This window comes from Hemiscyllium ocellatum, chromosome 28 (genome assembly GCF_020745735.1).
Source record: "Hemiscyllium ocellatum isolate sHemOce1 chromosome 28, sHemOce1.pat.X.cur, whole genome shotgun sequence".
In the NCBI taxonomy this organism is placed as follows: domain Eukaryota; kingdom Metazoa; phylum Chordata; class Chondrichthyes; order Orectolobiformes; family Hemiscylliidae; genus Hemiscyllium; species Hemiscyllium ocellatum.
The window spans coordinates 3,095,532-3,123,415 of record NC_083428.1 but is presented as its reverse complement, the minus strand read 5'-3'; the positions used below and the strand labels follow the sequence as shown (position 1 = coordinate 3,123,415).

Genomic DNA, 27,884 nt, shown 5'->3' with positions numbered 1-27,884 from the left:
GGGAGATGGAGAATGGATTGACGAAAGAGTTGATTAATGGAACTGATTTATGAAAAAACATCTTGTTTGGTATTAATCTAAATTCCTCTTTTACATGCCACGTTGTGAATGATTGATAAACATTAATCCAGTTCAGGTAGCTTGGTGCTCGCATGATTTCTTCAAGAGGCGACATTGTGATGAACATCTTGCAGTTTATATCTGTCCTCACCCTGACCGTACTCCTCAGATTGCTGGATGTGACAGAGAGTGACACCAGCAGCGTCAGTTCAATTCCCACACCACCTGAGGATTCTCCTTGTCTCCCCCTCCCCTCGCCTGAGGCGTGGTCTCCCTCAGGATAAAGCACCTCTAGTCATCGCTCTGTAATGAAACAGCAGCCCTGTGGTCTGGCTGGAGTATGATGGCTCTCCCATGCAGACCACTTTGTTCTGGGCCTGTGTCCCAACTCCATCTCCTGACGTACAAGATCATTTGACAGAACGGATGATTTACTTGGCCTTCTGCAGTCAGTTTAGCAGCAAACCCACATAGTCCCACCTCCAGCAGACCTCTTTTCTCAATGCAACGGCCACCAAAGCTCCTCACCTTACTTCCTCATCCCCCACTGTTCCCTCTAAATGAATCCTTTCCATTTGAAGTGGTAAATTAGTCAAGGAGAGTTACTGGAGCAGATCAGTCAGCTTTGTATTGGCATCATGAACAGCATTTCTTCATAAGTGCATTTCATAGCTGCTTTGTTTGTTCTAGGATTGAGTGTAGGAGTTGGGAGCCCATGTTGCATCTATACAGGATGTTGCTGAGGCCACCTTAGACTGCTGCGTACAATTCCGGTCACCCTGCTAAAGGAAGGATGTTGTTAAACTTGAGATGGTACAAAAAAGGTTTACAACAATGTTGCTGAGAATGGAGGGTTGAGCTTTAGGGAGAGGTTGAGCAGGCTGGTGTTGTTTTCCCTGGAGTGTCAGAGGCTGAGGGGGTGACCTTATAGAGGTTTATAAAATCGTGAGGGGCATGGATAGGGTAAATAGACAAGGTTTTTTTTCAGGGTAGGGCAGTCAAAAACTAAAGGACATAGGTTTAGGGTGAGAGGGAAAAGATTTAAAAGTGATCCGAGGAGTAACTTTTTCATGCAGAGGTTGGTGCGATTGTGGAATGCGCTGCCAGGGGAAGTGGTGGAGGCTGGTACAATTGCAACATTTAAAAATGTATTTGGATGGGTATATGAATAGGAAGGGTTTGGAGGGATATGGGCCTGGTGCTGGCAAATGGGACTAGATTGGGTTGGGATATCTGGTCGGCATGGACGGGTTGGACCGAAGGGTCTGTGTCCGTGCTGTACATCTCTAAGATGTTGTTGAAGTTAAATCAATGTCAGCCAATGTGAAAACTGAGATGTGGGATTTGATGAGACTTTCAGAATGAATGATGCAGAGAACAGAACAGAACACAGGGCGAGAGAAATAAAGCAGAGTGTGGAGGAGGATATGGTGGCAGTTAGAACAAACAAAACAAGCACAACCCCCAGGGGTAATGACCATCTTGACTTGGTTATTCAGACAACAGCAGTTGGTTAATTGCAACTGTCAATCTGCTCCTCACTGGGGATGAAATTTGCTTTGGGGTACTGTGCAATCAACAACTCTGTTTTACTCCTTCCTGATTCAATTTCCATTGGGTTCAATTGAGCAAGGTCAAAACCAAGCATCAGACTCACTATCGTCCAATCCTCGGCTGCATCTTGTGACCAGTAAAAAGTGAGGTCTGCAGATGCTGGAGATCAGAGCTGAAAATGTGTTGCTGGTTAAAGCGCAGCAGGTCAGGCAGCGTCCAAGGAACAGGAAATTCGACGTTTTGGGCATAAGCCCTTCATCAGGAATCCTGATGAAGGGCTTATGCCCAAAACGTCGAATTTCCTGTTCCTTGGATGCTGCCTGACCTGCTGCGCTTTAACCAGCAACACATTTTCAGCTCTGCATCTTTTGACCACCCACTGACTTTAAAAACCATCAAATCTGATTGGACATTTTCAGAATTATCCATGCACATCCAACCAACTCATTCTCTCATGGAGATTGGCTATGATCTTACTGAATGGCCGAGCAGCTTCAAGGGGCTGAATGGCCTCTTCCTGCTCATCACTCATACATCTGTACATCCTCCCACCTGCCCTGACCATCCCCACAGTGTCTCACCGACAGGACAAATCAGAAATGCAAGCAAACGAATTGTTACCCAATTGGATTTTCTTGGCTGTTGGGAAAAGAGTTACAGATTATAAGGAGAGACGGAGTTACATTTCTATAGCACCTTTCAGGATCTTCGGCTATCTCAAAGCATTTTACAGCCAATGAAAAAGCTTTCGAGATATAGCCACTGTCTTCACATATGTAAAATGGCTTGAAGGTGCAATCAATAAAGAAAGGAATTACATGGAAATAAATAAAAACAGGCTTTTTTAATGCCATCAACAGCTCATTCTTTTCTCCTGCTTTCTTGTTTGTTATGAACCTCTGATTGGTGGAGGTGATCCAGCAGTGTCAGGGATTCTCTCGGGCAGTGGGGAATATGTTTGTTTACTTGTATATTTGTGTATTGTAATTTTGATTCTTTTGAAGGGAGCTGGGTGCACGGCGCTTGTGGTGGCTGTGGTCGCACGAAAGCTAGAACTTACCAAAGCCGAGAAACACGTGCATAACTTCATGATGGACACGCAGCTAACAAAGCGGGTGAGAGCTCGTCGGAACTGTGCGAGGAGAGGGCCTGGACCCATGTGTCCGGTTAAATGGTGCTTCTGGCCTGACCTCAATCGCCTGCCTGTTTCCTACCCCCACCATCTAATAATGGGCTTCAGAGGGAGCGAGACTCAACACAGCACACCACACTGGTGGACAGGACCAACACGGAGCGGAATCGTAGCTAATCGTCCTTTACCTTGATCTGAAGGAACAAGAGAAAGAAAGGATTTGCATTGCAGTGGCACCTTGTTACATCCTTAGGAAATCCTAAACTGTATTGTAACCATTTCTTTTGATGCGTGATCTCTGCTGTGATGTGAGAAGTGCAGCAGCCAATTTGCACACAGCAAGCTCCCATAAACTGCACTTTGATCAGCAACCACATCATTTATTTTCATTAATGTTCGTTGAGAGAGGAACACTGATTAGGAGCTCCAGCTCATCCTCAAACTAGTGACTATGAGATCTTTCATTCTTACTGCAGTCAGGGTCTCATTTTAATGTCTTATTCAATACAACATGCCCAATGTGGTTCTCCCTCAGCACTGACCCTCCGACAGTGCGGCACTCCCTCAGCACTGACCCTCCGACAGTGCGGCACTCCCTCAGCACTGACCCTCCGACAGTGCGGCACTCCCTCAGCACTGACCCTCCGACAGTGCGGCACTCCCTCAGCACTGAACCTCTGACAGGGCAGCACTCCCTCAGCACTGATCCTCCAACAGTGCGGCACTCCCTCAGCACTGACACTCCAACAGTGCAGTGCACCCTCAGCATTGACCCACCGACAGTGCGGCACTCCCTCAGCACTGACCCTCCGACAGTGCACGTTCCCTCAGCACTGACACTCCGACAGTGTAGCATTCCCTCAGCAATGACACTCCGACAGTGCGGTGCTCCCTCACACTGACCCTGCGACAGTGTGGCACTCCCTCAGCACTGACCCACCGACAGTGCAGCACTCCCTCAGCACTGACCCTCCGACAGTACAGCGTTCCCTCAGCACTGACCTACCGACAGTGCAGCACTCCCTCAGCACTGACCCTCCAACAGTGCGGCGTTCCTCAGCACTGACCCTCCGACAGTGTGGCACTCCCTCAGCACTGACCTTCCGACAGTGCGGTGTTCCCTCAGCAATGACCCTCCAACAGTGCAGCACTCCCTCAGCATTGACCCTCTGACAGTGCGATGCTCCCTCACACTGACCCTGCGACAGTGCAGCACTGATCCACCGACAGTGCAGCACTCCCTCAGCACTGACCCTCCGACAGTGCGGCGTTCCCTCTGCACTGACCTTCTGACAGTGCGGCACTCCCTCAGCACTGACCCTCCGATAGTGCGGTGCTCCCACAGTGCTGCCCACAGGAATGTCTGCCTGGAACTTGTGCTTTAACTTTTGGTGTGGAGTTTGAACCAAGAGGTTACTCATTGAAACATGGCTGACCAGGGCCAAGGGCAGAGATGATTGGCTGCAAGCCCCTGGTCTCTGGCCTGAGCAAGTCCCCAAAAGTCTTGGGCTCAGTTACTTGACCTTGTTGTAACCCCCTCTGTCCTGGACAATAGGGCTGCCTTTGGCAGTTAATAACTTGGAACAGGAAGGAGGAAATTCGAGAGGGCATATGGAATGGGTACCAACATTCCTATTCAGCTGAATGACTGCCTCACAACTTGAATCTTCCTGTGCCAGCCAGTAACAAGCCACCATACAATAAAATCAAAGGCCTGTAATCCGAAACAAATTGACCCCATGGTACAAAAATAACTCAAGAGTGCCTGGCTTTCCAAAACCTGCCTCTGATTTCCAGTTCATTTCTTTCAGGTAAAAAACACTGCTGCCAATGTACTCAGGGAAACGTGGCTGATTTACAAACACACCAAACTGGTAAAGAAGATTGACCACGCCAAAGTCCGTAAACACCAACGGAAATTTCTTCAAGCCATTCATCAGTGAGTAGCCTGCCTCTGAGGTTCCCTCCATGTTATCTTCACTGACTTGTTTATTCAGACTTAAACATCTCAGACATTGACTGTGTGCCCCGACTCTCCGGAATGCCCTTCATCAGTTGTCTCCTCAAAGTTTTGTACAGTTTCTGGGGACCTCTTCTGTGCAATTTTCCCATGAATGGAGATTTTGGAAATTGGATTCTAGAAGGTTCCTCTGGAAGGTCACCCCACTCTTCAGTCTGGCTGTAGTCTTGAACTCCTAAAGTGGTTGTCTATCCATTCACTTATGATTATAACTCCCACATAGCCCTGTATTCAAATTTAAAATCCCTTTCATATGTTATTGATCTGCATTCACTGATTAATAACATTCCATTGTTTTCCATTGTAATCCACTGATTACTAATTCCCCTTGGAATTCACTTTTAAAATTCACGGCCAGTATTATTCCTCTCATCTGGTTCAATTTTTTTGTTTTCTTATTTTGTCTTTTCATGTCAATAACAGCAAGGGCAGATTCCAGATCCCTGTATCTGACCTTCTGTGTATTTGTGTGTTGTTTCATTGCTATCTGTCCATTGAATGAATATACTGCAAAATGTTTAAATACCTCTTCTGATTTTAAGTTTCATGAGTGGCCATGCTGTAGAAGGGATAGCTGAATTCCTTCAGGTAGCACCCAGCACTTCCTTCTGTCTGATCCTCCTGTCAATAGCCACCTGAGTGTGTGCGGAGCACCATGAGTCTAAATGCTGGTTCTAGTGCCCTTGGCAGTGGAACCAGAGAACAGGTTGGAGACAGCATGGTTTACTATTTACAGGGGCTCATGTAAGAGGGTGCGATTGAAGGGGGTGGGGGTACTGCAGGGAGGCCAGAAATGGCAGAGGACGTTGACAAAATAAGACCTTGTTATCACTTCTTTTTGAGTTTTCCTGGCTGGCAGCTGGTCAGATTGACAGCTCAATTGTCTGTGTGACAAAAACCAACTGCAGGGCGAACCTCCGGACAGGCAGCTGATGGGCCTCAGAATTCGATGGGGGGGGCGGCTACACAGGAGAGCCACTTGGACCTGTTGGGGTTGGGAAGATGAAATTGGCCACAGTTAGTTTGATGGGAGAGAGAACATTGAGGCTGGGGCATTGAGCAGAGTGTGCTAGTCTCCACGTTCCTGCTGCTCATGGAGTGTGAGTAGTTGAGTAGGTCAGCTGATTCCTGCCTGGCTGTGTTTTGTCTGAGAGAGTTGAAGAAATCGAGGACATGTTGAGAGTCTGGGGTAATCTTGCAGGTTTAACAAAAGCACAATGGGCTGTTGATTCAACCATCCCTTGGTAAATACTCTGAACAGATTGATTAGAAAATGTTATGACACACACCTGGAGCAAGTGGGACTTGTACCCAGGCCTCCTGGCTCAGAGAGAAGGGCACTACCACAGCACCACAAGAATCCTACTGTTCTACCTTAGCCCTTTTGAATTACTTTAACTTCTGTTTTACCTCTAGTGTGTAATTCTCATTCCCAATATTTTCTAATGAACCTGTTCAGTGATGTTATGACACAATTCTGGAACAGGTGGGACTTGAAGCTAGACCTCTTGATTCAGAGGTAGGCTCTCTATTACTGCTCCACAACAGCCCTATTGACAAAAAAAATGTGTTATTTCATTAGATTGCATATCTTTAATTGTCCATCTCTAGTTGCCCCTTGAGAAGGTGGGGGTGAGCTGCTTTCTTGAGCTGAATCAGTCCATGTGTTGTAAATTGACCCACAATGCCCTCAGGGTGGGAATTCCAGGATATTGACCCAGCGACACTGAAGGAGCAGTGATATGTTTCCAAGTCAGGATTGTGAGTGGCTTGGAGGGGAACTTTCAGGGAATGGTGTTCCCATGTACCTTCTGCCCTTGTCCTTCTAGATGGAAGTGGAGGTGGGTTTGGTAGGTGCTGTCTGAGAATCTTTGGTGAATTCCTGCAGTACATCTTGTTGGTGGTACACACTGCTGCTACTGAGCATCAGTGGTTGAAGATGATAAAAGGGGTGTCAATGAAATGGGCTGCTTTGTCCCGAATGGTGTCATGCTTCTTGTGTGTTGTTAATTGTTAAGATATTCAGAAATGAATCATTGCGCTTTTGGATAAGATCCATTTTTCACATTCTACATCAGCAGAATTGATCTCAGTTGGAAATCACTTTACTGGTGCCTTGAGCTCAAAGATAAAACACAGCTAAACAACTATCCTCAGGCTATTTCTCAGCAGAGGTTTGCCCAAGTACACATGCTGGTCCCAAGCATAGGAAAGCTATCAGATGGTATTTCAGTATTTCAATGCACTCCAGCAAGTGGCAATTTCACAAGGAGAGCTAAGTTCACGTCTTGAGCAAACTGTTCCAATCAAAATAAAGAATTTTCTTAGCAAAGAAAATAATGACCTCAAAGCAAGATAGAACATGCTTGAAGCAGAGGACTGTTCCATTAGCCTCCATCAAACATCACAACGAGGACATGTGTATTTATACTGCGCCTTTCATGAAATAGAAATTTTCCAAAACATTTCTCACAAATGTGACCAGACAAAATCTGACACCAGACATTTGGACAGGTGAACAAAAACTTGGCCAAAGTGGTAGTCTTTGAGAGGTTTTAGGGTGGAGAGGTTTCAGCAGGATCCAAGCAGCTCAAGGCACAGCAACAAATGGGGGTACAACAGAAACCAGAAATGAGCAAGAGGGCCAGGTATGAGGGAGTGCAGAGATCTTGGAGGTTTTAGGGCTGGAAGAGGATATAGAGGTAGGGAGAGGTAATACTGTGGAGGGATTTACAAACAAGAAGGAGTACTTTAAAAGTGGGCAAGGGAACTGGTGTTAGTGAAGTTGCTTAACGGAGTGGAAAGAACCTTTGGCCAGGACACAAGGAGAACATCTGACTGTCACACAAACACCATGGGCTCTTTCTCATTCATCTGAAGCACCAATCCTCCAGATCCAGGGGTCTCAGTTTAATGTCTTTTATAAATGGCACCTGTGACACAGCAGCACTCTCCCTGCACTAGAGTGTCAAACCAGATTGTGGCATCAAGTCCTCAAGAGTAATTGGAACCTGTAGTGATGTAACGAGATGGATTGAGTTAGTGATTGGGCCCATGCTGCACATATATCTCTAGAATAATAGCTTTATGTCCACTTTAATCTAAAATTCCAACCAGTTCCAATTTTTTTCACAGCGTTTCTCACTCTGACTGATTATAGATCTCATTATGAAAATGTCAAAAAACAACCATTTGAAATTCTAAGTTAATGTCTCAAGCAAGTTAGGCAGGAAGTGAAATGGAATAGGATTAATATTCAGAATAATCCCAAGCAGTGCATTATCATGAGAATATTAATTCTGTTCCGTCAGTTAATTCTTCAAATTTTACCTGTTTTTTTTTCCCCTTTTTCACTCTCTTATCCAGTCTTCCGACATTCCACATATTGTGTACCATTCTAGTTGCATCCAGTTCATTTCCATTCTAACTGCATTGAATCCTTCTCAATATCATATGTATGTTCAACAGTTGAACATTTGGAATGACATCGCTGGCTTTGTTATATGAAAGGAATTTGAGAGTCAGAAATATTGACTCAAAGGCATGATTCAAGTGAACTTCATTCCTGAGAATTAACATGAGTTAAACGTTCAAGGTTATACATTGTTGGACTGGATAGTTAATGGTATTTGGTGTTATTAGCACAGGCTATTGCCAGGATTCCCAGGAGGAGGCTGGTTCTAGGGCAGTGTGCTAAACACTAACACCACCAACCACATCGAATCTGGCATTGAATCTAGGTCAGACTGAGGCAATAGCAGTCTTCTCGGGTTAAGGATCTGAAGTGAGAAGTTGTGAAGTGATTTCAAGCAAATTCCCACTAGGTAGACATTCAAAGAATAGAATTGTGCTTCATCATGTTACTAATTGCTTGAAATACAACAGTTCTCTGAGCGCCAGTGCAGCGGGACATGGGAATACAGCGAAGTAGCACACACCTTGTTAAAACACTGAGCAGGGAAGTTGGAAACCAAACAATCTCCAATGCATATGATCCTGTGATTAAAGACAGGGAGCAATTTCCTGCTTTGTGCCCACTGATGACGTTCAGAAACACAGGCTCTGCTGAATTCAAGTGCTTCTGCACAAGGGAGATGAGCATTAAATAATATACATGGACAGGTACCTCTGGGAGCTCAATGTAAAACATTCCGAACACCAGTAGATGCCTTGGGAGGTTTGTGATGAATTGTACCCACAACATCATATCAGCTCTCTGAATAAAGTTTAACAGATAATCCACTCACACATAGTGATCAATGAAACTCTAATTTGAATTGGTTTAGTGATATGATGCTGTAAATATTAAACCTATACATTAACTGCAGGAAAGTCTGTTCTGTGGACCCACACATCACTGTCATGTCAATGTCAAAGGTTGGACTTATTTAAATACTATTTTTTCCCAGTGATTTCAAAGTCCTGAAAGTTATTAATTGAAGCTTATTTAGTAACCAGATTATCAGCTAAACTAACCTGCCATTTATTTTAAGTTCCCTTTCCTCTGTTATGTTGTATCACTGCTCTGTTACCTCAATGACAAGGCCCCTGTCACATGATATCTTTTTAGAAATCAATTATGCTTTTTAAGCAAATATCAAAATATTGCCAAGAGTCTTCACCTTCTAGGCTTTGGTCAATCAATCTGATTTGAGACTTTATCCCCTTAATGAGCCTTAATATTGCCGACAATAACTGGAGCTTGTGGTGTTATTGTTTACAACAGGCAGGAGTCCCCTGGAGTCCCACAAAGTAAAGACTCAACTCCAGAACACTGCAGCAAGCAAATCCCTGGGAGAAAAACGATGGCATTAAAACAATTGTGTTTTTCCCTTTTCTTTAAACAGTGTCATTAGCTGGAAAAACGTGTTGGAAATGCAACTAAGTGGCTATTTGACCAACAGTTAGATTCGTCAATCAGCAGCCAAGATCTGTTCATTTTTCATTGGCTATGGAAAGGCGGGTGCCAGAAGGATGGCAATCTTGTACAGCTAATAGAGGAAGTGCAGGGCTGGGCAGTTGGCAGTCGTGTGATGGACCTCCTGGAATATGACCAGACAGAGTTGGTAACTCCAGCCGAGGGGATAAGGCTTGGAGACAGTGAGGGCCGCAGATGCTGGATGTCAGAGTCAATCGATGTGAAGCTGGAAAAGCACAGCAGGTCAGACAAGACCTGAGCAGCAGGAAAGTCAAAGCTTCAGGGCGAAACCCTTCCTCTGCTGATGAGTTTTGGACCCAAATGTTGACTTTCCTGCTCCTCAATGCTGTTTGGCCTGTTGTGTTTTTCCAACTTCATATCTATTGAGCTAAGGCCTGGATTGAGTTGAGTGAGTAAACCCCTCCTGCAGGCCTGTCTGAGGCATGCTGTACTATGTGCCTGTAAAAACACAGACTGAACGGTCAGCAGCATGCCCCTATACACTGATCATCTCCCACTGTCAGAACAAAGCAACTAAGGTGTACCAGTGACCACCACACTACTGAAGGCTTCATATTCCAGGGGTCAGTATCTCTGCCGTGGGATTTAGCAAACTGAGCCAAGTGCAAGGAGTGTTTATTTTTGCATACCCAAACCACTGGTCTCCAATAACCATTAGAAACCTGCAGGGATGAGCCCTTTCCAAATGCTCAGAGAGGAATGACAGGATCCTTTATTTTTTAAAATTTTTTTCATATTACCCCCACACTCCCGCCTAACTGCGGTAGTGCTTATTTTTTCCCCAGCACCCATGTTGTGTGTGTGCAGGTGTGAGACACAGTGAAAGACACAAGGTGTACACATCTTTAGACAGGATCTTTTATTCTGCTGGGTCATTATTGGCTACAGTGTGCTGATAGCTTGGGTCAGGAGTCAAGGGTCAGGTTCATCTCTACCTTACATGAAACACCTCAGTACAATTCTAACCTGGTGTCCTTTATTTGGGATCAATTTGTTATCAACAACTGATATTTGCTAAATCATGTTGCTGACTATTATAATGTCCCAGCATTATTTCATATTCAGTACACCAAGATAAATAACTTGCATTTGTATGGTGCCTTTCAAAACCTTGGAATGGCCCAAAGTAATTTACAGTCAATGGAGTAATTCTTGGAAGTAACAGGCTGGACAGCAATTCCTGGCTTTCCCAGTGATGGCTACATCCAATAAAAGAAATTCCAGAAAATATGCAAAACATTGCTCCCACAGAAGTAATGATTAGATTAGATTCCCTACAGTGTGGAAACAGGCCCTTCGGCCCAACAAGTCCACACCGACCCTCCAAAGAGCAACTCACCCAGACCCATTCCCCTACATTCACCCTTGACTAATGCACCTAACATTACGGGCAACCTAGCATGGCCAATTCACCTACTTGCACTTTTTTGGAATGTGGGTGGAAACCGGAGCACCTGGAGGAAACCCACACAGACACAGGGAGAATGTGCAAACTCCACACAGACAATTGCCCAAGGCAGGAATTGAACCCAAGTGCTGTGAGGCAGCTGTGCTAACCACTGAGCCACCACGCCGCCCCAATTGAATAATGTGATAAGACCAGGTTTTAAACGATGCTGGTTGAGAGATAAGTATTGACCCAGGACACCAATATTTCTTCCAAATACCTGTTACTCTGGAGTAGTTAATATCTACGAGGAGAAAGTGAGCACTGCAGATGCTGGAGATCAGAGCAGAAAATGTGTTGCTGGAAAAGCGCAGCAGGTCAGGCAGCATCCAAGGAACAGGAGATTCGACGTTTCGGGCATAAGCCCTTCTTCAGGAACGGCCATTCCTGTAGAAGGGCTTATGCCCGAAACGTCAAATCTCCTGTTCCTTGGATGCTGCCTGACCTGCTGCGCTTTTCCAGCAACACATTTTCAGTAGTTAATATCTACCCAGGAGGGGACACACTTCAAATCTAATGGAGTGTCAGACTGCACTGTCTACTCAGTTTTCTCAAGTACGGTGTGAGCTCCTGAACATCTCACTCTGAGGTAAGGGTACTGGCTACTGAGCTACGGTTAATACAACTGACTTACCCTTCATGTGCTACAGCCACAGAGTGTACAAGAAAAGTGCTAATGAAATTGGTGCTTTGGCTCCCATATTGTCAGCACCAGTACACTGAATAGAGTGTTCAGTAAAAAGAGGACCCTGAGTTGGAGGGTAGGGGAACCCTTAGGATGTCTGTACTTTGCATTTCAGTCCATCCTCTAGTGCAACACCCTAACCAAGGCTCACAACCCAAGCTCCAGTCTAGTACAGGCCTTTCCTGTTCCCTCCCCACATCATTGGAGAACCTGGTCTCCCTTTGATTGCACAGGGTTAAGAAGCTTCAAACTCAGAGACTGAAAGATTCGTGTGAGAGGGGTTGGATAATTGTTATTTGTTGTATGTTCCTTTATCCCTGTGTCTTATCGTATTAATTCTGTGATGTGTTTTTGTCCTTTTTTTTCTGTTCTGTTTCGCTAACTCAATGCAGAGGCCAGAAGTAAGTTGTGTTTGATTTTATAATCTTCCCTTTCCTTTTGCGTGGGGATGGGGTGCGATGTTTAGGAGCCTGTGTGTGGTAGGTGGGCTGTAGGAACCAGTCAGAGAGCTATGGCTGTAACCTCACCACTCCTCGGTCCCTCTTAGCTGGACCATATTCAATGATTAGTGGCTCTGCCTTGGGGAAAAAGCAAGTTCCTCAGAAATACCAACTTGTTCCTTACTAAATCCAAACCTGAAGGAAAACTGAAAGTTTTAAATTTAATTCAAAGAAATGAAAGGGAAATGGGAACTGCAATCTTGGACAGGGGAGGGAGGCAGAGAGTACCCAATGAGATGGTCTGTGGTACAACCATACTAACTCAGACATGGTTCCTACAGGCCTGAGGACAGGGGTGCATTTCCAATGATATCTCTCCGATGAAGTAGTGGTGGAAAGGGGTAATTTTTGATATTGACTTTGCCAAACTTTGTTCCCAGATTTGAATCCCAGTTACTCCGATACCCTATTCCATTAGGTCTCCCCTCTACTTTAAGGTTTTTCAGTTTGAACTCAGCTCCTTAATTAAAGGGTGAACCAAGTGGTGATCAGTCCATTTCACAGACAGCCATTCAGTCACACTCAGCACTGACGATAAACTCTCAATAGTCATTAATATGGAAGGTAAGTGCATCGTAACTGAGCATTATCGATGTTCCCAGGCACTGAAATCCCATTGATCTTCAGTCTAAGCAAGACACTTTGTTTCCAATTTTAACCATGAATTTGAAATGTACAAAGGGGTTTGAGAGATTGGGAATGAGTGTAATGGGTGGGCAGCCTGTACCATACTGGGATTGTATAATCTGCAATTCTCTTCATCTGGAAATGGATATCCCTGAGTGACTAAGGATCCCAGGGCGTAAATGGGAGCCCTGTGCCCTACAGTAAATTTCCCTTTTTAAGCAATTCTTCATCAGGACAGAGCAGGCTAACACTTAATCTTGCAAAACACTGGGAAAGTGGTGTTTTAGTTTGACAGAGGCCTCTCTCTCACTGCCCAACATGTACGTATACAATTAGCAGAGGTAGCACGGTCAGAATCTGAGTCTTCTTAGAGCTGTGACCTGGATTAATCTGAGTTCTCATCTTCCAAACTGACATCTCTGTCCATGTTCCACACACAGACACTTCTCCCATTATCCCTGTGAGGGACTCTTCTAGAAAGGTACAGCGGGTACGTCCATTAACCTGGCCTAACCTCCTCAGAAAGTGTTGGAGAAACTCAGCAGGTGTGGCAGCATCTGTGAGAGAGAAACAGGGTTACTATTTTGAGTCCGATATGACTCTTCTTTGTAATTAAATGGTGTTGGAAACTTTTCTTAAATTTTTGACAAGCAGAGGAGGACCAAGAGAGCAACTGATGTAGAAGCTCAAGGCAAAAGAGAAAAGCAGGTGTAAAGTGGTAATAAATTTAACAAGTGAAAGGGAAAAAATGGGTCATTTCAAGTGAGAGCGAACTGACAAGATACAAACTCCTCATAGCTGGGGGAGGGGGAGGTCAGTTTCCGAAGTTCTGCAGCCACAAGGAAGCTCCTGTCACATTCCCAGTAGACATCTGTTTTGCTCGATCCAGTATATCCTCAGATATGGATGTCCTGGCACATGTGTCTCTTGGATAGCTTCACTCACCTCACCACTCCCCTCCGCATCCCCCACCTGTTCCAGAAAGCACAGGTTAGAGGGAGACTTCCCATAGGAAACCTGCAGGAATTCAACTCATCAACCTTTGTTGAAAAGAGGCACAAACACAATCTTTTTTGCATTGTGTTCATCAGAACTGGCATACAATCAATTAAACTTTGAGAAGGAATCCCAATTTACACAGTATGAGAAGGTGCTGATTGATGGGATCCTGGTTGGCATGGTGACAAGGCAGGAACTGTTAACTGTCAATTGTAGCTGATTAAAATCATGCTGGGTTGACAGGTCTGATTGGTCAGGTTGTTGTCATGGGCAGCGCAGCATGAATACAGATGTACTGCTGCTACTGGACAGCATTGACTCAATAATCCTGACTGTGCTGAAGATGTACACCAGAAATCAGTTGAAGAGTAGTGCTCAGACTTGCCACGTGATTCATTTGTGTGTGCTAGAGGCTTCATATATTCACATACAGGGCCCTGTACTTTGTAGGTAAAATAAATTTGTTCACCCAACCTTTTCAACAAGGAAAGGTTATGGAGACTGCCTATCCCTACTGCCTTCCCCATGGCAATGTCCTGACTAATCAAAATCCATCTGCCTGATTTGAGATTAATGAGTTAAGATACAGTTAATGCCTTCTGCGTCAGCATACCAACTATGGTCTAACCAATCAGCATCCTGTTCTCATGCTATATAAATTGGTGTTTCCTTTCTGCCTTTTTAAATCCACATTTTGATAAGACAAGAACCTTTGACCTTGTGTATCTTTTTAGCAACGTTTAAGTTCTGTACCAAATGCATATGGGTATGTAGCTGAAAGAGCAAAGATTGATAAATCGAGAAATGAGGAAGGAAATTTTCACAGAACCCACTAAGCTGAACACAATGAGGTCAGATGGAATGTCTGTCCCATGTTACTGTCCATCACACGCGGTGGGGCATTACAACGGACCATTGACACTATCCACACTGCCCCTCATGTACTCACTCCACGGGTAATTGGATAGGTCTTTAAGAAACATGGTGAGGTGCTGCTTTTTCTTATAGTTTACAGTTCAACTTAATCAAATATCCCTTCAGCTCCTCAAGAAAACACTTAGAATATATCTTGTATGATCTGGACTTTACTAGCACATAATAATTTTCCATTACTTACATGAAAGAGGAAGTTAGCCCGCGCCACAACAGGAGATTACTCTAAGACTGAAACAGGAAATTCATGATTCCAGCAAGAAGTTTCCAGTTTTTGTTAAATTATAGAAAAGAAAAACCAGCATCTGGTTGGGGCCACCATGTGAGGGAAGGGACAGAGTGCAAAGTCGTGATATATTGATCAGGAAAATGCATTGGGAACCTCAAAGCTTACCCGTCAGCCTTGTCTTGGGTCTGACGAGGAAGGTTTCAGAAAAACACAGAGTTTGTCAAGTTTGTACTTTAGAAATTTCTGAATGACCTGTTTCAAAAACACCGAATGCGAACCGGATGGCACGAGGGAAATGAGAAGGTCCAGATTGTTCTTAATGTTTTCTCAGCTGTTTACATTCTCCAGTGGTGTACTTGCCTTGCCATTATTGAAAGTTTTTGAAGAAGATATGTAAGATAAGAACCCTTGCCTCTGTCTTAAAGATAAAAAAAAATGATATTCTTGGCATGTACATTGAGTGCTTAGCTGTCCATTTCTTTCAATATTTCTCCCTGAGATGTGGATGCTGACAAAAACATTGGCATTTCTTGCCAGTCTCTAATTATTGCCTTTGAGGTCGTGATAGCGAAAGGCTGCCTTCTTGAACTGTTGTGGTTTCTCTGTTGACAATAGAGCTGGTAGGGAATTTGCACTGTTTGACCCAGAAATAATAAATCTCTCCTTAACCTACTCTATTCCAAGAAGATTAGAACACAGAAGCTGGAGTAGACCATTCAGCCTCTCAAGGCTACCCTGCCAATTAATAAGATCATCCATCCCATCCTAGCCCAATTTCCTTTGATTTCGCCAGTGCTCAAAGATTTATTGATTTAAGGAGAATAATCCCAGTTTCTCAATGTTCCTGAGTTCCCTCAGCCCAGCTGTATTCTAGTAATCCTCCTTCACATCCTTCCTAAAGTATGATGCCAGATTCAAATGCAGTGAGGCCTTGCCATTGGGTTCATAAAGGCTTAGAATGTGTGCGTGGATTTCACAGAGCCAAGGATTTGGTGTGTATTTTGAACAGGCTTATTTGCATGTCCTGTTATCCTCAAAGTCATCTCTTGTTGTCTTTGCTGATGCTGGAAATTCACTTGGAATCGATTCAATAACAAAGGCAGCAAAGCCTCGTTATAATGAGGTTATCGATCTTTCAGAGCAGCCCATCACGGCAGATAGGGACACAGCGTCCCTTTACCCAGAGAGTGGGGAGAGTGTGACCTTCGTTCCCCCTCCTCCACCACACAGGGAGTGTTTGAGGTGAATAATATTGATAGATTTTAGGGGCAGCTGGATAAACATGATGGAGAAATAGAAGGATAAGGTGGAATGAGATGAAGAAGGGATGGGAGGTAGGTGGTGAGGAATTGGAACTTTCTCACAGAGCAGATGATCTGAGTGGGCAATTCCTGTGTTTGTATTGGGACTAATATGGCTCCATAGAATTGGGTTGAGTTGAGTACTACAAGTTTACTACAAATTCTGATTGGAAAGACAGGAGGGCAGACAGTTCACTGGGAATATCAACCGTGAATAGAAGGAATGTTGAATTTATCAACTCGCATGATCTGATGCTGTTGAATACATGTACGGCCTACCCTATCTGACCCAGTCTAAAAGTCTCACTTCTCACCCAATCACCTCTTGTCATGGTGGGTCATTCTGTGACCCTGACCTCTGTGTTGTTGAGTGCAGAGTGGAGACTGTCCAACTCTTCAAACTTTAATGTCACATCATAGGCACAGAAACAGTTAATCAGTCTTTCAGAAAAGGTAAACATCATGAAATCCTCAACTAGCTCCCAACTGCTTGTGTCTGGCCAGATGCTGCTTGCTGCCTGTGTCTGTAGTTTTCTTTTAGTCATTTCTGCATGGCTACAATGAGAGTTTTTTGATGTAAAATTAATGCTGCGTTTCCCACACAGATTAAGAGGTGTTAAAATGGAGCAGAGGAAGTTAAATGACCAAGCAAATACACTGGTGGACCTGGCCAAGGTTGGTATCACACTGAACTGCACAAGAAATAGGGGGAAGCCAAGCAAATATCTTGGACAATTGTGGAGTAGCCAACTCTGAATGTGCCCATTCCTGGAGATTTTATCACAGGATCTCCACCCGCAAACCCCTGCTATTGGTCAGCTGACATGCCCATCGCCATGGTGCCCTCGTCTGACCACAGCCAGTTGAAAAGCAAACAGACTCGTCACACCTGGTTACATGGACCTTCCCTATGAGTCTAGCAGCCTCCATTTCCACATCTGACCATCCAATACATACCTTTTATTTTGTGCTCCTATGATTTTGCTGCTGCGTGTTGCTGTCAGCAGTTTCCTGGATATTAATCTTGAATTCCAACATTGGGGCAACTGTGAAAGGTTAGCAGTTCCTAATCTACAAGGAGGGGGTGAGTGTCACTGATCACGCTCAACTCCCAGATCAGAGATGGAACTGATTGTGGGGATGCTACATAACAGAGGCTACAATAAGCCTGAATGCTTCTGTCCCTGTGAGGGGTTAAACAAATTGTGAAGGCTTTCTGATGAATTTCTGCATGTTTCTTGCTGCAGTGTTGGGGTGAGTGGGATAGGGGCTGACTAGCAATGATTGTGAGAATGAGGGCAGGATTGGTTTTGGTTCTGAGACCCCTCCCTTGTTGGGGTAAGGTGTCAGCACCCAGTGTCTGCTCATCCACAGGGACGAGTCACCATGGAGGGGAATACAGGAAGCCCAATCTAGTTCAATCCAGTATCTTTGAGAGAGGAGGAAAGACCCTCACTCCCCCAGCCCATGTCACCGGCTTATATCTCCACTATCTAGACAAAACATGGAACGTCCTGGAAGAAATGCCTCAGTCTCTGTTTCATTGGTCCCCTATTATCCTGAAAGAATGAAGGAGTTGGTGACTAGTCACAATGACCAGTCTTGAACAGAATTAGCTCTCCAGCCCAGTCTGTGTCTGTATGTCAATCCAGTCCCACATCCATGTTTTTGATTCTCTACTGAAGTGGCCAAGCAGTTACAGTGAAGCTCCTGGGTCAGGAAGAAGGCCCAACAGAGGGCAAATCAATAAAAATCGAATCTGGGAGGATGGGGAGGATGGTCCCCGGGAGGGTGGAACAGGAGATCATTGGGAATCATAAGGTCTAAGGTCTCTGGATCTTCTTGAGCGTGTTCCATGCACAGTGTCCCTTTGACGTTGTTTGTGTGTGTTCCCTGTTGACAGACGCAGAACGTGATGTACGACATCCTGTCGGAGCTGCAGGAGAAGAATGAAGACTTGGAGAAAAGGATTGTGACGCTGGAGACCAAACTGGACTCACTAACTGTCAGCCTGCAGGCATTGCCTGCGCTGATCACCCAGGCAGTTGGCCAACAGCAGCGTGACCTCTTTGAGACTCACATGCACAGGTTTAAACCGGTGATTTACAGCTCGGAGAAGTCATGGACGCCAAGCCGAAGGCGCCGCTCCCCATCGACAGCACCACATACATCTTCTGACAGTAGCTAGGGGCCTTTCAGAAGTCGATGATCTGATCTCACTTGGCCATTGTATGGCTTACAATGTTAGCTTTTTTCTATAAAGCCATCTCTAATTTATAAGTTTGGTTTTAGGATACCAGAGTGAAGCTGCAGGTTACCATTAATATTTAAAAGGGTAAAGCAGCTCCCTAGGCTTTTGCCAAGGGGTTCGGGGCCAGTATATCTAGGTTGAAGCCATCTCCCTCAAGCATTGTCTTTTCCAACCCTCCCCTCCCACCCACCCACTAATACAGTCAAGTTCTGGTGACCTGCATTGAGTGTTGTACTCTGAGCAAGATCACCCAGTCTGTAGCTCAGAATAATATCTGAGAATGCTCAACTAAACTACACGATTCAATAGAGAAAAGATTAGAGAAGGATCGTGGGAAGATCCTGTTATTCCCCAGGCTCTGGAATACTTCTCACTTCCTGCTGAGGAATCGATTCTCCTTATCGGGGTGAATGCTGGTTAACAGGTAATGGCCACACAGACAGTCTGTGAGCACGATGCTGCCTCTGCATCACCCGAATAGCTTGTGCTCAATTACTTCTGGTAGTTCCCGCTATAGTCAGAGAGAATCTTGGAATGGCGCTCGTTTACTACATGATCATGTCCAGGTTGTAGCCTGAGATGAAGCAGCAGTGGGCACTGAAGTCTCCCTCAGCAGAGCCTTCAGCCAGAGGGTAATGGTGATCCAAAACTGCTCCCCCCAGTCATGAAACAATGACCAAGCTCTGCCTTGTGGAGGATGAGGAACTACCAGGATGGGGCTGTGATGGTGTGACCCCCTGCAGCCTCTCCACAGGCTGGATTTGCAACAACTTTCATTGATATAATGTCTTTAATGTCGTGAGATATACCAATTGCTTTACTGGAGAGATCCAAATGAAAGTTGACACCAAGCCACATGAGGATAGGTCACTAAAGGCTTGCTCAAAGGCATAGGGTTTGCAGAGTCTCAGGACAGAGGAGAGAGAGCTGGAGAGGCTGGGGAGGGAATATTAGAGTTTAGGGAGCATGCAGCTGAAAGCACAGCTGCTAACAGTGGAGTGCTGGAAATCAGGATGATGTAGGATGCCACAATTTGAGGAGAGAAGAGACCTTGGAGGGTTGTGAGCTTCAGGAGATTACGTAGAAAGGGAGTTAGGATTATATGAAAATAAGGATGAGAATTTAAACATTGAGGTGTTATTGAGCCAGCAGTGAATGCAGATCTGTAGAGGGGATGGGTGAACAGGACTTGGTGTGATGCATGAATAGTGACTTGGAGTATTACCAACTGCCTGCCCACAACTGGCATGTGCTGGGGGTGAAACTGGTCTTCAGTGACTGTGAAGTCACAGTCTATTTGACACCATGTCTGATTCCCAGCTTTAAACTGTGTGCTATTATTGCAAACTGATTTCATCCCAGTTGACAAATGAAAAGTAGGAAATGAGATTGGGCATTAGGCACAGTTTGGAGTTCAGGTCGTTGGTGATGTGTTTATCTTGGACAAAGTCGATTTTTAAATATTGCTGAATTTTGCCATTTGCCCCATAAGGATGGTGTAGTGACTCATTGGTTAGCACTGCTGCCTCACTGCGCCAGGGACCTGGGTTCAATTCCACCCTTGGGTGACTATGTGAAGTTTGCACATTCTCCAAGTGCATGTGTGGGTTCTCACCCACAGTCAAAAGATGGGCAGGTTAAGTGGATTCACCACACTAAATTGTCCAGAGTGCCCAGGGATGTGCAGGTTAAATGGATTAGCCATGAGAAATGCAGAGTTACAGGTTTGGGTGGGATGCTGCTCAAAGGGTCAGTGTGGACTCGATGGACTAAATGGCCAGTTTCCACACTGTAAGGAATCTATGGACCCACAACATGTTAATAAGACCAAAAAATAGTAAGTATGATTTAGCGATGCTGGTGTTGGACTGGGGTGGACAAAGTTAAAAATCACACAACACCAGGTTATAGTCTAACAGGTTTATTTGGAAGCACTAGCTTTTGGAGTGACGCTCCTTCATTAGGTGACTGTGGAGAATGAGACCCACATCCCAAGAATGAATGTTTCATGTTGACATCTTTAGGACGGCCAAAGGTCTGGTCCAGTCAGTGATTGGGAAAACTAACATAATTTAATGGAAGTCACCAGCTTGGGGGTGACCTACTGAGTGACTGAACTGTCCCAAATGACAGGGGCTTTTGGGAGGAATCATTTTCAGAGATTCTCTGGGAGAGCTCAAGGAGAATATTGCTTTTTATAAAGTCAGTCACTTTTTAAAAGAAAACATTTTATTCAGGAAAATCTAAATTTAGCACAAGTGAAGAGGGTCAGATGTAGGTCACTGGCTTCATTCTGCCACAGGTATCAAATCAATGTTCGAAAGAAAAACAGAAATTAAGTTTGTGCTCCAGGTCAAATGACATGCTTAAAATAGCCAGTTCCTCCACTCGAGAAATGTTCACTATCCCTCAAAACCAGTTCCCAGCCCCATCTCCATTACATACACCTACAAATCCCTACCCCCCACCCACCCATTACTACACTCATCAACAAACCCCATAAAACACTCACCTGTCCACTCACACTGAAGTTAAATTAAAATTATACCATTGGTCCCATTCTTCCCAACTTCTACCACACCCCATTTCCCTTCCCTGTACTGTACCCTTCACCTTCCCCACTCCCACCTATCCTCCTTCCCAAGTATCAGCTCCTTATTCTACCTCCTCCACTTCATTCTGCCCAATTTCTGGCTTCCATAGCCTTATCTCCACCTTCCCATCCCTACCCTTCCAACAGCCTACCCTTTCATTCCCCCTCCTCCTCCCTGCCTCTGCCTTCCATGCCTCCAATCTACCGCTTCCTCCTGCCCTCTCCCTCCCATCCCTCCATACCCTCTCTCTCCCTTATGTCCTCTCCCTCCCTTCTCTCCCTCTCCCTCCCATCCCTTCACTCTTTCTCCCACCTCTCTGCCTCCCCATCCCAGTCCTTGCATTGCCTCCTTTCCTCCATATCGTCCACCCAGCCTAACCCTCTATCACCTGATGAAGGAGCATCGCTCCAAAAGCTAGTGTGCTTCCAATTAAACCTGTTGGACTATAACCTGGTGTTGTGTGATTTTTAACTTTGTACACCCCAGGCCAACACCGGCATCTCCAAGTCATGACTAAAATTTCCATAATGTTGACCTTTTCCTTTGCTTGCCCCGATCCCTCATCTTGTACTGACCTTTCAGCCCCTAACTCCCAATCTGTCCTTTGACCCTCTCAGCAACCCCTCCCTCTGTGCAAACATGCTGCCACCTCCATTGTCTCCGACCCAGCTGCCAATCATTTCAATGTGAACAAATCAAAACTCAAATTGGCCTGTTGACATGTCAATTGTAAACCGATAGGGGATTGGGTTAATTTGAGGCTTCCTTAAAATGTGTCAATACTCATTTAAAATCCCAGATGTCTCTATAACTGGCTTGGTGTTTTCAGTGCTTGAGCTGAGAACATGTGAGATGATTAAAGTTCTTAACCCATTGCATTGACAAATTCTCCTCCCCCCAACCTCTTAGACATTTTAAAGCTCTCAGTTTTTCGATTTAAAAACTAACCTCAAACCAAATTTGATATAGACTTAACCCCCCCCCCCCCACACACACACAACCATAATATTCCCTAAAGGACCAGATCTGGAGTTGTCACACCACACCTGTGTCCTCAGCAAATGGTCTAGCAGAGCCCAGTTTGGAATAACATCACCAAGGTAATGGTGCAGACTCCCCCGGGGTTGGATTCTGAAAAGGGAAAGATAGAAAGGGAAAGGGTAGGTTGTTGTGAAGTTTCTCTACATTGTGCTGAAGCAGCCAACAACAATTTGCATTTGTTTAGGTAAATAAAAGGAAGAACTGCAGATGCTGGAGATTTGAGTCCAAACAGAAATTGTTGGAGAAACTCGGCAGGTCTGGCAGCATTTATGGAGAGACAAACAGAGTTAACGTTTTGAGTTCAGTGTCCCTTCTTCCTAATAGTAAATATTCTAACAGGAATATACAGGGTTACTGCAGAAGGGATGTTCCTGATGACTGGGCAGCCCAGAACCGGAATATAATGTCGGCCATTTAAGACTGAGAGGAGGAGAAGCATGCTCACCCAGGAGGTGATGAACCTGTGGAATTCTCTGCCACAGAAAGGGGTTAAAGACAAAACACTGAATGTTTTTAAGGGGGAGGTGGATATAACTCTTAGGTGTAAAGGGATCAAAGGGTATGGGGGAGAAAGTGGAACCGGGGTACTGAGTTGGATGATAATGTTGAATGATAGAGCAGGCTTGAAGGGCCGAATGGCCACCTTTTGCTCCTATTTTCTGGATTTTCTATATCTATCAATCTTAAGACTTTTTTTTCAAATCAAAACATTGTTGGAGTGGAAGCTAACGTCGGTAAGTTAACACTGGAAGTGATGGGTGAATGGTATTTATTGCAAATTAGGAGATGAGCAGCAGAATTTCAGATAGATTAGTTTTAGGAAGATTTCAAATTGGGAGGGCAGCCACGAAATGCATGTAGAATAGTCAAGGGGGAACCAAGGCAGGGGTGAAGTTTTCAGCTTTTGAAGAGCTGAGGCCAGTGTAGAGTTGGCCACTGTGAGGGAGATGGGAATTAGTCGTCCAGGGGTTAGAGAGGGTGTGGGGTAGGAGGTTGAGCTCTGAGTTGTTTAGGACACCAAGATTTCAAACAATCTGGTTCAGCCTGAGATATTTGCCAGGGAGAGAGGGTGGAGGTGATTAGTTTGTAGTGGAACCATTCCTTACATTATAATAAGCACTAGTCTCTAGTTTCTAATCAATTTGGGAGTGGCCAGTGCTGTGACATCATTGTTGGACTGATAGAGAAGCTAAGTTCAAATCAAATCAGGAACACTGAATTCGATCAAAAAAATGAAATTTGGAAATGGACAGTTGGTCTTTGTAAAAATGACCATGATGCTGTCAGATTGTCTTAAGAACCTAACTAATTCACTTTGGAGAAGGAAATCTGCCATCCTTTCCTACTCTGAGATTTTATGTAACTTTCCAGGTCCACAGAAACAGAGTTGGCACTGGACTACCTTCTGAAGGGGTGGACTATCAGACCCATATAATCAGACCTAGTCAGCCACCCATAAAAGTGAATAACTTAAAAAAAGGATTCATTTTCAAACTAGATAATTCCCTGAAAACCAAGGTCCTCACATCAAGTCCCCTTGTGCATAATCTTCCAACAATTTTTATTATCCCACTGTCATAGTGGCAGGTAAGTGGTTAAAGCCACAACAATTAACATTGGTTTAGCTTTTAATTGTAAAATCACTAGAGGTTCGGAGAGTGACTGGCTTGAGACCTCTGAAAGTGTTGTCCATGCACTGTGTAAAAATTGTGAAATTACCATTGAATGTACATTTTTTAATTGTTTGCTTGTTTTCTTGAGTTTTAACAAAGTTCAAAATAAAAATCTTTTTTTTTACTTATTTTCTTCAAAACGAACTGGGATCTTTGGTGGATGCAACATTTCTTCTTGAATATTCTGAGATAAATCCTGAAAATCTTGCCTTTTAAATTAGCAATAACATCAGCCATCCTTTATTTACTCATCTTACAGAATTCATCTTGCACCAAAAATCAAAAAAATGTTTCTTGGATTTTTACAAAACAGCAGCTAGACAGGGGTTGTGTGAAATATTAGCATCTGTTCATTAATTCCACCTTCCAGTCTATAACTTTCTCTGTTCAAGATTCATCTTATTTTATCTACATTCTTTTTTATTGTAGCCCTCTTGAATGTTCCTGCACCATCTGAGTTTGAAAGCCTTTTCTGGAACTGGTTGGACTTATATTACAACCTTTAAAGTGAGGAAAACATTTCATGGTTTTTCATGCATGCTTTTACCAGACAGGATTTCACACTGAGACAATTATCATTGCAGTGTTTGGTCCAGGAGCTAGGTTTTAAGATAAGGCTCACGGTAGGGCAAGGTTAAGGGTGACATTTATTTATTTCATTCATGGATTTTGACGTGGCTGGCTCAGCATTTGTTACCCATTCCTAATTTCCCTAGATACGATGGCAGTGAGCTGCCTCTTGAACAGCTGAAGTTCCTGTGGGTGTAGGTAAACACGCAATGCTCCAGCGAAGGAAGTTTCAGGCTGAAAGGAATGATGATTATATTTCCAAGTCACAACAGTGAGTGGCTTGGAAGGCATCCTGTGGGGAATGTGTTCCCATATAGCTACTGCCCTTGTCCTTCCAGATTTTGTTATTCCCTCGTGGGATGTGGGTGTCTCTGTTTGAACCAGTGTTTATTAGCCCTCTCTAGTTGCCCTTGAGAAGGTGGAGGTGAGCTGCCACCTTGAACCCGCTGCAGTCCATGTTCTATAGGTAGACCCACAATACCCTGAGGGAGAGAATTGCAGAATGAAGACCAGGTGACTGTGTAGTCGAGGTTGTGGGTTTGGAAGCTGTCCTGGTTTTCCTTAGTTAAGTTGCCCAAAACTATTCAGGCTATTGTAGCTAGGTTAAAAACAATGACTACAGATGCTGGAAACCAGATTCTGGATTAGAGGTGCTGGAAGAGCACAGCAGTTCAGGCAGCATCCGAGGAGCAGCAAAATCGACGTTTCGGGTAAAAATCCTTCATCAGGAATAAAGGCAGCGAGCCTAAAGCGTGGAGAGATAAGCTAGAGGAGGGTGGGGGTGGGGAGAAAGTAGCATGGGTGAGTGGAGGAGAGGATGAAGGTGATAGGTCAGGGAGGAGGGTGGAGTGGATAGGTGGAAAAGAAGATAAGCAGGTAGGACAAGTCATGGGGACAGTGCTGAGCTGGAAGTTTGGAACTAGGGTGAGGTGGGGGAAGGGGAAATGAGGAAGCTGTTGAAGTCCACACTGATGCCCTGGGGTCGAAGTGTTCCGAGGTGGAAGTTGAGGCGATCTTCCTCCAGGCGTCTGGTGGTGAGGGAGCGGTGGTGAAGGAGGCCCAGGACCTCCATGTCCTCAGCAGAGTGGGAGGGGGAGTTGAAATATTGGGCCACAGGGTGGTGTGGTTGATTGGTGCGGGTGTCTCGGAGATGTTCTCTAAAGCGCTCTGCTAGGAGGCGTCCAGTCTCCCCAATGTAGAGGAGACCACATCGGGAGCAACGGATACAATAAATGATATTAGTGGATGTGCAGGTAAAACTTTAATGGATGTGGAAGGCTCCTTTAGGGCCTTGGATAGAGGTGAGGGAGGAGGTGTGGGCACAGGTTTTGCAGTTCCTGCGGTGGCAGGGGAAGGTACCAAGATGGGAGGGTGGGTTGTAGGGGGGCGTGGACCTGACCAGGTAGTCACAGAGGGAACGGTCTTTGTTGAAGGTGGAAAGGGGTGGGGAGGGAAATATATCCCTGTTGGTGGGGTCTTTTTGGAGATGGCAGAAATGTCGGCGGATGATTTGGTTTATGCGAAGGTTGGTAGGGTGGAAGGTGAGCACCAGGGGCGTTCTGTCCTTGTTACAGTTGGAGGGGTGGGGTCTGAGGGTGGAGGTGTGGAATGTGGACGAGATGCGTTGGAGGGCATCTTTAACCACGTGGAAAGGGAAATTGCGGTCTCTAAGGAAGGAGGCCATCTGGTGTGTTCTGTGGTGGAACTGGTCCTCCTGGGAGCAGATACGGCGGAAGCGGAGGAATTGGGAATATGGGATGGCATTTTTGCAAGAGGTAGGGTGGGAAGAGGTGTAATCCAGGTAGCTGAGGGAGTCGGTGGGTTTGTAAAAAATGTCAGTGTCAAGTCAGTCGTCATTAATGGAGATGGAGCGGTCCAGGAAGGGGAGGGAGGTGTCAGAGATGGTCCAGGTAAATTTAAGGTCAGGGTGGAATGTGTTGGTGAAGTGGACGAATTGCTCAACCTCCTCGCGGGAGCATGAGGTGGCGCCAATGCAGTAATCAATGTAGCGTAGGAAGAGGGGAGTGGTTCTGGTGTAATTACGGAAAATCGACTGTTCTATGTAGCCAACAAAGAGACAGGCATAGCTGGGGCCCATACGTGTGTCCATGGCTACCCCTTTGGTCTGGAGGAAGTGGGAGGATTCAAAGGAGAAATTGTTTAGGGTGAGGACCAGTTCGGCCAAATGAATGAGAGTGTCGGTGGCAGGGTACTGTTGGGGATGTCGGGAGAGGAAAAACTGGAGGGCTTGGAGGCCCTGGTCATGGCGGATGGAGGTGTAGAGGGATTGGATATCCATGGTGAAGATGAGGCGTTGGGGGCCGGGGAAACGGAAGTCTTGGAGGAGGTGGAGGGTGTGGGTGGTGTCTCGAAGCTGTGGTCTGACTGGTGCTTTGTATAGTCTTAACCAGGCTGTTCCATTATCATTGTCCATGCCCTTGAAATAAAGGAGAAAGTGAGGTCTGCAGAAGCTGGAGATCAGAGCTGAAAATATGTTGCTGGAAAAGCGCAATAGGTCAGGCAGCATCCAAGGAGCAGGAGAATTGACGTTTCGGGCATGAGCCCTTCTTCAGTAATGAGGAAAGTGTGCCAAGCAGGCTAAGATAAAAGGCAGGGAGGAGGGACTTGGGGGAGGGACGTTGGAAATGCGATAGGTGGAAGGAGGTTAAGGTGAGGGTGATAGGCCGGAGTGGGGGTGGGGGCTTCTTCAAAGACCGCAATTTCCCCCCAGACTTGGTCGACGATGCTGTCTACCGCATCTCCTCCACTTCCCGCTCCTCCGCCCTTGAGCCCCACCCCTCCAACCGCCACCAGGACAGAAACCCACTGGTCCTCACCTACCACCCCACCAACCTCCATATACATCGTATCATCCGTCGTCATTTCTGCCACCTCCAAACGGACCCCACCACCAGCGATGTATTTCCCTCCCCTCCCCTATCAGCGTTCCAAAAAGACCACTCCCTCCGTTACTTCCTCGTCAGGTCCACACCCCCCACCAACCCAAACTCCACTCCCGGCACCTTCCCCTGCAACCGCAAGAAATGCAAAACTTGCACCCACACCTCTCCCCTTACTTCCCTCCAAGGCTCCAAGGGATCCTTCCATATCCGCCACAAATTCACTTGCACCTCCACACACATCATCTATTGCATCCGCTGCACCTGATGTGGCCTCCTCTATATTGGGGAGACAGGCTGCCTACTTGCGGAACGTTTCAGAGAACACCTCTGGGACACCCAGACCAACCAACCCAACCATCTCATGGCTCAACACTTCAACTCCCCCTCCCACTCCACCAAGGACATGCAGGTCCTTGGACTCCTCCA

The 27,884-nt window shown here is 45.4% G+C and overlaps 1 protein-coding gene across 1 annotated transcript in view; it reads left to right on the top strand.

The window, feature by feature from the left end:
- Positions 1 to 24,037, top strand: part of kcnn1a (potassium intermediate/small conductance calcium-activated channel, subfamily N, member 1a) — an 84,879-nt gene extending 60,842 nt beyond the window's left edge. Inside the window, exons 6-9 of the mRNA XM_060846222.1 lie at positions 2,619 to 2,729; positions 4,558 to 4,685; positions 17,032 to 17,101; positions 18,330 to 24,037. Coding sequence (XP_060702205.1) covers positions 2,619 to 2,729; positions 4,558 to 4,685; positions 17,032 to 17,101; positions 18,330 to 18,614 — 594 coding nt within the window. The 3' untranslated portion in view covers positions 18,615 to 24,037. The remainder of the gene's footprint in view (positions 1 to 2,618; positions 2,730 to 4,557; positions 4,686 to 17,031; positions 17,102 to 18,329) is intronic.
- The last annotated feature ends 3,847 nt before the right edge of the window (positions 24,038 to 27,884 follow it).